General features: G+C 50.1%; 2 protein-coding genes across 2 annotated transcripts; both read left to right on the top strand.

Annotated features, from left to right (window-relative positions):
• Positions 1-317: 317 nt before the first annotated feature.
• Positions 318-2,337, top strand: ASPBRDRAFT_190945 (putative plasma membrane antiporter; the record flags this gene model as incomplete). The annotated part of the gene is made up of 7 exons (XM_067620307.1): positions 318-372; positions 427-495; positions 548-654; positions 701-874; positions 941-1,769; positions 1,820-1,921; positions 1,976-2,337. The coding sequence occupies 7 exons, from the start codon at positions 318-320 to the stop codon at positions 2,335-2,337; spliced, it is 1,698 nt and encodes a 565-aa protein (XP_067484903.1).
• Positions 2,338-7,991: 5,654 nt separating this feature from the next.
• acuF (phosphoenolpyruvate carboxykinase PCK1) lies at positions 7,992-10,424 on the top strand (the record flags this gene model as incomplete). The annotated part of the gene is made up of 4 exons (XM_067619591.1): positions 7,992-8,173; positions 8,325-8,400; positions 8,450-8,650; positions 8,984-10,424. 4 exons carry the CDS (start codon positions 7,992-7,994, stop codon positions 10,325-10,327), a joined length of 1,803 nt encoding a protein of 600 aa, XP_067484902.1. The 3' UTR covers positions 10,328-10,424.
• Positions 10,425-12,946: the final 2,522 nt, after the last annotated feature.

Raw genomic sequence — 12,946 nt, 5'->3', positions numbered from 1 at the left:
GGGTGTGACAGCATCCAGACCCTTGTACAGTGTAGTAAGGGGTGACCAGGGGTTCTTTTTGCTGGTAAGGACGTGCTGTATGAACAGACGGCCTTCCCCCGATATCTGCCCTAGTCGGGTCAGAATCTGACTGGTATCTTTGACCGTCTCTGATAGCCCACTTACTCGAGTCTCTCAAACTCTGGTTTTAGAAGATTGATAGTATTCGGTGTTTATCTTCGTTGGGATCCATGCGCGAATCCTCTAACTCGACTTGGGATTGAGGCTTTTTCTTGCCCCAGCCGGACCCAGTCAACAGCTGTTTAGCGTTAGCAGGGATGTTGCATCCGATTCTTGACATTAGCAATTTTAACCTCGTTCTTTCCGTTGCAGGTGAGAAGAAGTCTATAATCATACGGTATGCGAAGGGAGCTAATACCTCACAAGGCCTTTACATCCTCCTATTTGGCTTCGTCTCCCTGAAGGTGAAACAAAGATGGTACCTTGGTGAAGCTTGTATGATTCATTATGATCCTACACTAAAGAGTGTGGTGCTAAACTCTCCCAGTGCCTGCCTTTGTTGTTGGCATTTGCTTTGGGCCAGCTGGTGCTAAGCTACTGACCGTTTCTCAGTGGGGAGGCGATGGTGACAATGAGACTAGCGAGATAGCCTATGTAAGTCCACCGAGCACTACAGAGAGAATCGGCGCTGATTATTCAGGGCTTGGCACGTCTAGTTATTGGCGTTCAGTTAGTCAAAGTGGGATATGAACTACCCAAGAAGTACTTGAAGCAACGCCTGGTGGAGATGATCATCTGCCTATTACCATTGATGACTATCTCGTGGCTTGCAACTTCTGCCTGCGTGAAGCTTGTGATCCCACGCATCTCTTTTGTACGCTGATCCCTTTTCTATAATACCGATGGTAACCCCTGGAAGCGACTAATTGCTCGACAAAAGCTCTCAGCAGTTATTATCAGCGCTTGCGTGACCTGTACAGATCCAGTCCTTTCCCAGGCAATCGCGAAAGGTCCATTTTCTGACAACTTCGTCCGCCGACCGCTACGAGAATTTATCTCTGCGGAGGCAGGTGGAAATGACGGATTCGGTTTTCCTCTCTTGTTGCTCGGAGTCTCTTTCTTGCGATATGCCGAAGCCCCGGCCAATACCCTCAGCTTGGAAGAATTCGACCTGGAGCGGGGAGTCCCAGATGTACTCGGGACAACTGGAGTTGGACGTTTCGGCGGCGGCGCAGGCGTGGCGCTCAAACACTGGGCTATTGAAGGAGTGTTATACATGATCCTATTAGGTGCAGCTTATGGTGCACTCGTAGGGTTTGTGTGCCAGAAGCTGCTGAAGAAAGCAACCAAGCACAGGTGGGTCGACTACGAAAGCTTTACACTTGCCCCAGTGGCAATTGGATTGCTCCTTGTTGGCACTTGTGGCTGTTTCGGCTCCGATGAGACGCTCGCCTGCTTCGTCGCTGGATGTGTCTTGAACTGGAATGGGCTTTATCATGAAGAGATTCAAGCTCGACATGATTCGTTCAACTCGACCATGGAGACCTTGCTAAATTTCGCAGCGTTTATGTTCCTGGGCGCGACTATGCCATGGGAATATTTCCAACGTCCCCATGATACCGGGATTACCCTCTGGCGGCTGTTTGCGCTGGGGTTTATGATCCTGGTGTTTCGGCGCATCCCAGCCATTCTGGTGGGCTATCGCTTCATGCCAAAGGTCTGCAAAGACTGGAAAGAGGCATTGTTTCTAGGTCACTTTGGGCCAATCGGTAAGCTTGCAGACCTTCCTCCAAGACCTCTCATGCTCAGACATATATAGGAATCGGTGCAGTCTCCTACGTGGAATACACTCGCCGACTGTTCCCTCCCCCTGGACAAAGTGACGAGGAAATCAACAGCATGACTGCTGCAATGGTGCCAGGTATGCATGCATCATATCCGGAACCCACAGTCCCTTTCTAACCATTGGATACAGTCGTCTACTGGCTAGTTCTCTTCTCCATTGTGGTCCACGGCCTATCAGTACCCGCTCTCAACGCACTCTACAGCGTCTTCAAAGTACCCCGTATCTGCGACCATCCGGTCACCGTCGTCCTTCTCTCAAATAACGAACCTCAACCTAACAACAGTACGATCAACCCTCAACGCCACTCTATGGTCCTCAACAACCGATTCTCGCGGCCCTCAGAGAGCGAGGATAAACAGGAGCAGGAAGACAAAGAAGACACGGAAACCATGCTTCGGTCGAGAGAGGATAGTCCGGAAGGAAGCATGGAGCGCTTCCCAACGCAATCCGATCGGTCGCATCGAACCGTGGACATGAGAAATATGGTGTGATTTACATACCCCTACGAAGTAAGAAACATAGAATGTCTGATTCAACTCATCGCATTTCACATTTATCGTCATCGTCATCGTCATCGTCATCACTCGTCAACCCGTTATACAATCATATCACCTACCCATCCTCACCCGCACACAACACCCCCACCATAACGCCAGATATCATCTCTAGGTTGAACTGAACCGGAGCGAGTCTTAAACAGGGCAGGTCTATGATACAAACATCAAGATTAGCGAACATTCATTTTCCGCTAGACTAGACAGACAGAACAAGAAGAACTGAGAAAGATAAATAGATAGATAGATACCTTTCCACAAGATCCACAAGTCTTAGTCTCGCCAGGAATGGCAGCACCGCAAGAGGGGCAAGCTTGATGAGCACCAGCCATTTTGATTGATAGATTTGGATGTGTAGAGAAGAAGTTGAACTTGACTACATGCAGTCATCAAAAGAAGAGTTCGTAGTTAGCAAATAGTTCATTAATCACCACCGGGAGTAAACTGTGTAAGTAAATCCTCTTCAAACTCACCTGAATAGCAAAGCAGAAGCCAAATACCGTGAAACTTGGATGAAGAACAAGTCAAAGAGATGGAGGAGATGAGATGAAAAGAAGAATAATTTAATAATCCCACAGCGATGATTCACTGCTGTGCTGGCGATGACCCCGCCGCGTGATATTCTTCTGACTTGCCCCGCCCCGCCTGATGCGGGATCCGCGTGGTGTGATTGGTTGGATGGTTCGTTGTTGGGTGGGTTTTGTTGATAAGAAAAGAAGCGAGTGCACTGCGCAGATGATTATTTTTGCTTTCTTTTTCCTCTTTGTGTGAATATTTGCTTTTGGTGGGATAATATGATCATCGATTTTGCTGTAGAGTGTACATTATGTATAGTATGTTCTCTAGGGGGTGAAGGGGAGGCATTGGGTGTTGTAAGGTGGTGCATAACTTGTATGTGTGCTGGATGGTGGGGTATGTTGATGATGGATGATCGACGAATATTACATGGTTAGTTTAAGGGTTTATGCGATATCACTAACTCAGTTGATTGCGCTTGAAGTAGTGGTAGGGACCCCAGAGGGTTTAATGTCGCTTTGGGGGTTGTTTGTTATTATCTAGTAGCATGGTTGACTATCATTGCTCCAAGTAGTATCTCTTTACTTATCGATTCATGTCATACCTTCGACTGCACCTCCCCCCGCCGCCCCTTGTCTGTTTCACCAGCGTGGGTATGACAAAGTCATTCCCCTACTCAGTCAGAGTCCTCAACCAAACAATGGACACTGTAGAGGATCATCCGAATATTGCCAGTTGCCAGGGTAGTTCAACTGAAACCGTCCACTCTGTCCCGAGTAGCATACCGCCTCCAGGTTCCTTTTTTTTTTTTTTCTTCCCAGCGTAGCGCGTTAGATCAGGTCGTGTTAAGAAGAAGGAATTGACATTAGTGTGTAGGACTTGTGCAGGTCTAGTTCGCTGCTTGGGATAAAGATAATGGCAATGTTCTTACTAGAATGTCACAGTTAACCCAGTTGTTGTCGACGTCCAAATTCTGAACACTCGTGCTGAGAGATTGCCCGTGTTGCCGTCACGGAAGATCATGGCATCGGCCTCGCTCAGGGTCAGCTTTCCGGGCTCGGCTGCTTGGAGCAGTGCCAGAATGAGGGTAGCGATGGTGAGGATAGAGGGTTGCATTGTGCTTGACATGGTTTAGCTCGGTGTATTTCTGAGAGAATGAGACAAGATTGGGGTTTCAAGGCCTGCGAGCTGTGGACTGATGAGTCGGATGCGATGCTGCTCGGGATGACCTTGTTGCAGCGGGCATCCAATGTCTTCTTATATCTCTAGTTTGAGACAATGCGCATGTTGTTGGTGATAACCTAGAGGCATCAAAGCAAATCTGGACGGCGTTGCCATGTTGCGCTATGGCTAGCTGTCATCGGGGAGTGTATGTGCCTGTCTCGTCAATTGCTGGAGTAAAGCTGGACAGAGTGCAGTACTGCTTATATGGCTATGGGCACTAGTTGCCTAAGTACACGATGATAGGCGTCATTAAGGTAAATTAGACGCTGAGGTTGATATATAGATCGGATGATCGCTTACGCAGCATGGTAGCAGCAGACTTGGTGTTGGAATTGAGGCTGAGACGTGGATCTTGAGGATCACTGATGGTCGTGTTGCTTCAAATCGGCGCTAGGATTGTGCAAGGCGAGATGAATGCTATATTTTGCAGGAGAGGGGTCCATCGAGTCAGGAATTGAGACCTGGACGGGTGGTGTCGGTCTTGTGCAAGGCTGTCAGAGAAACTCGCTTGACTGTGTGCTATATACAGGTAATAAAAACGGTAATTTGCGATGGCCAAGGGCTGAAGTTGCGAAACGGTGACTAGTGTAGTTGAATGATTTGCACTTATTGGGCTTGTTTGAAACGAATGTCGAGTACTCGGGAGGTTTGGGTGGTGATGGCGTCTTTTCCATTCTCGGAGCGACTATAAACTAAATTGGAGCTCTGCTGTCCTAAAGATATTCCTCGAAGGGCATTGAGTCACTGAAGCGTGTATTTTGGCGCATTTGGAAAGTATCATGAGACTGTTCATGAGGGCTGAGTAAATTGTTTCGAGGTAAACCTGTACGATGCAACATCAAGGTCTGTCAACTCATCAGGATTGCCTCCCTAACATCTCGAAATGGGCATGTACGCGGGCCAGCCAGCTCCAAGGGAATTCAAGCCAAATGTGTCGAGAGATTTTGATTCGAGGCAAAGAGTCTGCGACTATAATGTCTACAGGACAAAACCTCCGAGGTCAAAGATTTCAACTTATCTGACAGATACAACTTGCCGATGCGTGTTATGGGCCCTGCATCAAACCGACAGCATAGCTTCGCCGGTTATCGTACTCTAAGCAGGTGAAGATGACCCGAGCAAAAGACAACATGGACTAGTGCCAGGGAAATAGTCATCACGCGCACATATATTAGGCAGATGCCTGAATCAGGAAGAGGCGAGATCGTGCCGGCCAGTCTAGAAGAGCGATTAGGTCTACTCCGCTGGCTAGCTCACTACGGAGTTCTGACTAGATGGAGCCGAATCCTTCAACTCGACGATTGTTTCCATATATATTATTACTTCGAATGTGGAAATGTGTCAGGTGCACAGGGAGAATCGCGGGGAACTGTTTTCATTCGCCAGGTCGCGTTGCCTCCACCATACTATCTCAGCTAGCTTTTGAGAATTCTAGTCTATTATTGTGAAAAAGATTGACGCTTTGGCCACTAGCTGATTCATGAATCATTCTGTTTCCGCTGCCTGCAATCATTACGGTATGAAGTCCATTGTTGTGTGTACACCACTGGATGCCCAGTGCGGAGGAAAATATATACTAATGTGGTTAGTACGAGGAGTATTGATACAGCTGAGATTGGTACCCAAGTTACTGGCTAAACTGCTAGAATTGCGGCCTTATTTCTCCCTAATCAGTACATACTCCTAAAATGACTCAAACTAACTGCAGATAAATACAACTTAGAGCTAAAAATCAATGTATGAAGTGGTGGCGCAGAAGTCGGTGAAGCCAGATGTATCGAATTAGCAACGGAAGCTAACAGCCCGTTAGAGGAGCCGAACTGCAGTTCGTATCCGACACGAAAATCAACCTAAGTGATAGGTAATAAATAATCTCGGAGTAAGGCAGGTGACTTCTTGTGCAACGGATATCCTACAATATCCCAAAACACTCGTATAGATTGTCCATCATCATCAATAGTCGAACAGACCCTTTCCCAGAGCAGTAGACTACCGAAGCCACAAACCGGAAAAGCGTTTAATCTACCGCTCTAGCCGGAATCGGATAACCCCCCAGGGGGACGAGAACATCCGGGGAAAAAGGCCCGCGTGGCCCCGGCACACTTCGGATGCGGGGTACAGATTAGGGGAAACTGGGAAAGACACCGCAGTGACATCTTGGCTCAGTGGCTGATTCCTCAATGCCAGGGCACTAATTCTCCGTCGCATACTACTAACTATCTATTTACCGTGATAACATCCCGGGCGACGGTCTCTTGGCCAATGCGTCATACGCCATTCCTTTGATTGTCCGCGTGGGAGGCAAAAACGGAGGGGACTCCAGGCACCTGACCAAAGCCGGGGGCGGGAACTCGGATATTCTTGGGAACTCGGGAATGAGGCCAAGTTGATCTATCATGTGCAATTATCGTGGTTGTGAGGTAGCCCCTTTTCCAATGAAACTGAGGGAAATTGAAAAGGAATTTTCAGCATCTACGCACCTCATATCTGAAGCATACATTCCGTAGATAAGGACTGAGACTTTTGTATGAGGGATATTCCTATAGTGAAGGGGCCGCAGCGAGCGGTTTACGATGGCAAAAGAACGCATCGGTATGACCTGGAATCCCAGAAATGCGACTCGGATCCAGCTGATAGCTCTCATTTGCCTCAAATTCCAGCACATCCGAAAATAATGCTCGAGCCCGAAAAGACGGCAATATCTTCTGCCCACGATAGTGACGTTGGATTGTCAATCAGTCGCACATCCGGACACTGATTGGTGGCTGAGCAGGAACGTTTCGGGAAAGGGATTAGTAAGATGATACCGGAAGCGGGAAAGTGCGGACGAGGGGAACCCGAGATTCTCCCCCCGATATTTCGTCACTCGGAAGGATTCCATTCGCAATGGCTGCATTCTGCTTTTCTGGTCGGGCCCAGACTTGAAAGGAAGTACTAAAAGTTGACTAAGTTTACTAACTTTGTCTCCAGCCTGTGCCCGTCCTCAGCCAGTCCTGGCAATGCATTACACACGGAGTCGCCTGGTCGGGTATAGTCCAGCCCTCCTAGCCGAAAAAGAAAAAGAAAAAGGAAAAAGAAGAAAGCTGCCTTCCCCCCGCAATTTCCCTTTAGTTTCTTGGTAGTTTGATCGTTTTAGTTATCGCCTCTAGACTCCGTCCTCTTGCATTGAGCTCATTCAACGTCACCACTCCAACTCGTTCCATCTCCCCGTCGCTCTCCGTTCATTGTTATTTGTTCCGCCAGCTAATAGCAGTAGACGGTCCTGTCGTCCTTGGAACCTAGTGAATTATATGAACTGTAAATGAATGACTCTCTTCAGTGCCCCCCTCAATTCACTCGATGATCCAGTGGTGGCTGCGCGCGGCAAGGCTACAAGAACAATCACATAATAAATAATAAATACCTCGTTCCCGTAGCGTCGGGGCCACGAAATTCCCACCTTAGCCCTCACTAGCAGCTTAAGCGTCCCATCCCTGTACTCCAAACCACTCCAAGCCTGCGTACCAACTCCCACTAGTGCCGTTGATGAGACATTAATTCATCATCCCCTGACGCGCTATCCGTGATACCGCCTCAAATCTCTGATCCTGTTTCCGAAGCTTGTGTTATTTGCTCAAATCTAGTTGGTGCATCCGCCATCCCTTCCGGGACCACCTCGTGCCCACATCTGGGGTTCGGGACTTTTCGGGCTTCTATTCGAGGCATTTGTCTTCCTTTTCCACTCTTTCACGATAACCATCGCCGTCGAGACTCGAGACTCGGTCTGTTGCCCCGACATCTTCCGTGGAACGGTGGAGTAAACATTTCGAGCTGCAATTCCACACGTTCAGGCGTCTTGGATCGCTCCCATCATGAGCCCTGCGACAAACATTCATATACCCCCCGATTCCCCCGCTGAACCTGGTCCTCTCTACTCAGATTTCTTCCAACAGCAACTTGCAAAACAAAGAAACAATAATTATCATTCTACCTCACTAAGAAACATGGTTGCTGCTTCGGTGAATCGCACTGCTCTGCACCCTGGTGGTGTTCAGTATGTCTTATCCTTGTCCATCTTTTCCATTTGTTCCTTTCTTGATATGCTGTCGCATTGCTCCGGGTTACCATAAAGTGCTTGCGCAATGCGTCGCATATCAATCTATAACCTTGCCTGGTATAGATCATTGCTAACCATGACCTTCCAGGCCGGGCAAGGGTCACACTGAGCTCGAGGAAGAGCTTCACGAACACGCCCACATCGACTATGACCGCGTTGCTATTGTAAGCTTCACTTGTCGCAATGTCATTGACACCTTGCTCACTAAGATAGATTGCCAACCCTGCTGTCCCTGCTCTCTACGAAGATGCTCTGGTCTACGAGACTGGTACTGCTATCACCTCCAGCGGTGCCCTGACTGCCTACTCTGGAGCTAAGACTGGTCGCTCTCCTTCCGACAAGCGTATCGTCAAGGAGGAGACCTCCGAGAACGATGTCTGGTGGGGACCTGTCAACAAGCCCATGACCCCTGATGTACGTGTTTTTTCCGTTGTTACTTTCTTGTTTTTTTTCCCCCGGGTTCTCCTGCAAGTGCAATATATCGCGCATGAGAATCATCCCTTGCATGGGTCCGCAGCTGGCATGAACCCAAGCTTTTCTGGCAGCACATCGGAACGCAAGAAATGCCTCATTATAAACTTTTTGAGGCATTTTCCTTGCGATTGCTGTGCGACGCCAAAAAGTTTGGGCTCTGTCCGGTTGTGTTCCTGAGAATGCTTGTTTCGCCAGGTTGCGCCTGGTCGGGATTCCGCAGATGACGTCATCCATGATCCGGACTCCTTTTGCTAACGGCATCCCGATTTGCAGGTCTGGCGCATCAACCGTGAGCGTGCTGTCGACTACCTCAACACCCGTAACCGCATCTACGTTATCGATGGTTTCGCCGGCTGGGACGAGAGATACCGTATCAGCGTCCGTGTCGTCTGCGCTCGTGCCTACCATGCTCTCTTCATGCGCAACATGCTTATCCGCCCTTCCCAGGAGGAGCTGAAGCACTTCCACCCCGACTATGTTATCTACAACGCTGGTTCTTTCCCTGCCAACCGCTTCACTGAGGGTATGACCTCCGCCACCTCCGTTGCCATCAACTTCGCCGAGAAGGAGATGGTTATCCTGGGTACTGAGTACGCTGGTGAGATGAAGAAGGGTGTCTTCACTGTCCTCTTCTACGAGATGCCCGTCAAGCACAACGTCCTGACCCTGCACTCCTCGGCCAACGAGGGCAAGAACGGCGACGTGACTGTCTTCTTCGGTCTCTCGGGTACTGGCAAGACCACTCTGTCTGCCGACCCCAACCGTGCCCTGATCGGTGACGACGAGCACTGCTGGACCGACCGTGGTGTCTTCAACATTGAGGGAGGTTGCTACGCCAAGTGCATTGGCCTCTCCGCCGAGAAGGAGCCCGATATTTTTAACGCCATCCGCTTCGGATCCGTCCTCGAGAACGTTGTCTTTGACCCCATCTCCCGTGTTGTCAACTACGACGACTCCACCCTTACCGAGAACACTCGCTGCGCCTACCCCATTGAGTACATTGAGAACGCCAAGATCCCCTGCTTGTCCGACAAGCACCCCTCGAACATCATCCTCCTCACCTGCGATGCCCGTGGTGTCCTCCCCCCGATCTCCAAGCTCACCACCGAGCAGACCATGTTCCACTTCATCTCGGGTTACACCTCCAAGATGGCCGGTACTGAGGACGGTGTCACGGAGCCCCAGGCTACCTTCTCTTCCTGCTTCGCCCAGCCCTTCCTGGCCCTGCACCCCATGCGCTACGCCCGCATGCTGGCGGACAAGATCTCGCAGCACAAGGCCAATGCCTGGCTGCTCAACACCGGTTGGGTTGGTGCTGGCGCTACCACCGGTGGTAAGCGTTGCCCTCTCAAGTACACCCGTGCCATCCTGGACGCCATCCACGACGGCTCCCTCAACGAGGTTGAGTACGAGACCTACGATGTGTTCAACCTGCACGTTCCCAAGACCTGCCCCGGTGTTCCTTCCGAGCTTCTCAACCCCAAGAACAGCTGGACCGCCTCGACGAACTTTACCGATGAGGTCAACAAGCTTGCCAAGCTGTTCAACGACAACTTCGGCAAGTACGCTGACCAAGCGACGCCCGAGGTCATTGCGGCCGGTCCGGTGCCTCAGTAAATTGTTTCGCATTTTGTTAACATATTTCCTTTTGTCTGCTTTTGATATCTTGCATGGCGTGCTGCGTTTCCAATCATGGGTCATTTGAATCTTCCACTACCATGTGTGGCCTACCCCGGCCGGCGGGGAAAATACCATTGGCATTTCCTTTTGGGTTTTGGCTTCTTTAGAAGTCGAGATAACGATTAGAAATTGACATTTTCAGAGTTTACTCTACGTCCTCTGTAAGCATTGTACACCTTAACCACCATCGTAGCGGAACTTCTTGAATCCACAGCGGGTCACGGGATGAACAGGGGTCGATCCTTTGACTCCACATGTGATCGCCGTTTAGCGTCTGCGACTTTCTCGTTGCTTTTCTCTGCAACGCTGCCCCTGTTACCGATTACTATTATATGCCGACCGTGAAGTCTTTACCTTCTATTCATTTAACTCAGGTCTCAGACGGTCTGGAGTCAAAGTTTAGGTAATTTACCACCTGACACCCTGAAGCAGACAGTCATCCCAGGTTCCGACCCAGCGTCATCAGCTACTATGTCAATCACTACAAAGTACTTCAAACTCGGCATGGTTCACGCAACCTATCACCAAGTAACTATCGCTATAATTGCCCATTTCATGCAAGGAGGTGAGGCATGTTTCATGTCGACGTGAGTTTCAAACAGCCCTCCTTTGGCCCTATTTTTGATCACGCGAGTTAGAGTTGCGAGCTGCATGCTGACGCGAATGAAGTCTGTAGGCTTGCATCAACGGACGCACTCTATTTTCCGAGGGGAGTTTTCTAGGGTGTGATCGATTTGGCTTTCCTTATACTCTATTACATGCTACATGTCTTACCATTTAAAAAATACCGTCCTTCATCCCTAGTCCCCTTTTTCAAACAAGGGGTGTATACCAAGATTGGATTGTTAACACCAGTCGCTGTGCTTGAGGCAGTACGGACAAGGATATATTTCTACGTTTGAGGGAAAGACCTACGGAAGTATGTCCACTACGGAATGATCCACCTGGGGACGAAGAATCTCCTAAACGTGACGAACCAAAAAGAACATGCCAAACGGAGCAGAATCAGCGGTGGTTTCTTGAGCACCGCTATGCATAATTTCGGATCAAAGCTTCTGTCGTGCATTCGAGGTTCTGCCACGCCCTCTATCCCGCGCAGACAGATGCAGATGGCAGCTCGTGGGAACCGCCCATGATTATGTTGGAGTGGTGCTGCTACTTTGCATCCGACTTGATCGCTGAACTTGTATTCGCCAAAGACTGTAATCTGCTTGGCAGCCAGCAGTTCCCCATGTACGGTGTACAATATCTCGGGGATGACGAAGCGTTTATTGCTGCTCATGTATGCGCTGTATGTATTCCTCGGTCGGCTGGACAAGGAGTTGTTCAAGGAGGGGGTCCGAGGGATGAAGCAGATGTATATATTCTGAAGCAGCAATGCTGGTCGTTGCTGGTAGGTCGCCTGTTTTAGACATGATCAACGCTAACATACTCAGGTCCAGATTATACTCCCGTCAGTCTGTGTGCGGCGCGAGTCTCTTCTAGCTTGCAATCTACCCCCACGCGTACGAGAACTGGGCACGAATTTTAGAGCGTCTTTCATACGGCTGACGACAATTTCATCGGACCATTGATGCAGCAATGCACATACCCCCAAGCCTGCATCAAGGAGACCCTGTGCATCTCGCTAGTCATGGCAGGGTGCTCGTACAATCGGGTGGAGACGTCACAATCATTATGGACAGCCAAGTAAGTCCAGCTGGGTGCAGCATCGGCACAGGCATCTACAGCATTCACCGCAGCCCGCTGTATTCTTCTCGCTCGGACGAGTACCTCTCGGAGCAATGGCTGTTCAAAAGCAGAATTTGAGACAGAAAAATCGGCGTTAGCTCGGCAGAGTACACGCCATTCTCGCAAGGCACGCGCGCGTGCGTCGGGCGACATCTAGCGCAGCTAGAGCACAGCTGGCGCTGGCGAGCATCGCGTAGAACTACGGCTTCCGACGGCCAGCCACGGCCGCCAAATCAATGGGAGCAGGACACGCGGAGGCAGGCATTGGGCGGACTAACCCGCAGGATTTGCAAGTCTACGACCACATCATCAGCCAGAAACGACGGGCGGCCGGTCCTTCAATTTCGGCCGCGCGGGCGGTAATGATGAGGCAGAGCAGGGAGCAGAGGGGGGATAAACCAAGTCGGCTATTCCGCCGGATACAAGGAGCAATATAGGCCGCCAGATGGATATACGACAGATCCATGCAGATAACAATACTCCGATAGAGATGGGCATTCCAGCGAGAATCGGCTGTTTTCTTTGCAAGCTGGCACAGGCACAGCTCGCTTGTGGCAGGTTGTCCCCACAGGCAGGATCGTAATCTAAGCCCCAGTAGCTAAACCGTTCTTCTGGCCTGGCCTGGGCCTCCTGACAGGATAAGCCAGCCAGTCATCAAGCCGATGATTACACCTGCTGGGTCCTGGACCCGGGACTGTTACCGAGGGTTAGAAGTGATTCTCACCGCGCGCGACTACCGATACCCGCCTCACCCGCTCCGGGATCCCGAGTCCTGCTGCCGCCAGAGGGGGAGTGGTTACCGCGTAGGTATCCGTTCGCCCCAGT

Source organism: Aspergillus brasiliensis (genome assembly GCF_001889945.1).
Source record: "Aspergillus brasiliensis CBS 101740 unplaced genomic scaffold ASPBRscaffold_1, whole genome shotgun sequence".
Lineage (NCBI taxonomy): Eukaryota > Fungi > Ascomycota > Eurotiomycetes > Eurotiales > Aspergillaceae > Aspergillus > Aspergillus brasiliensis.
Note: the sequence above shows the minus strand (reverse complement) of the source record. Positions and strands in the feature narration are given on the sequence as shown.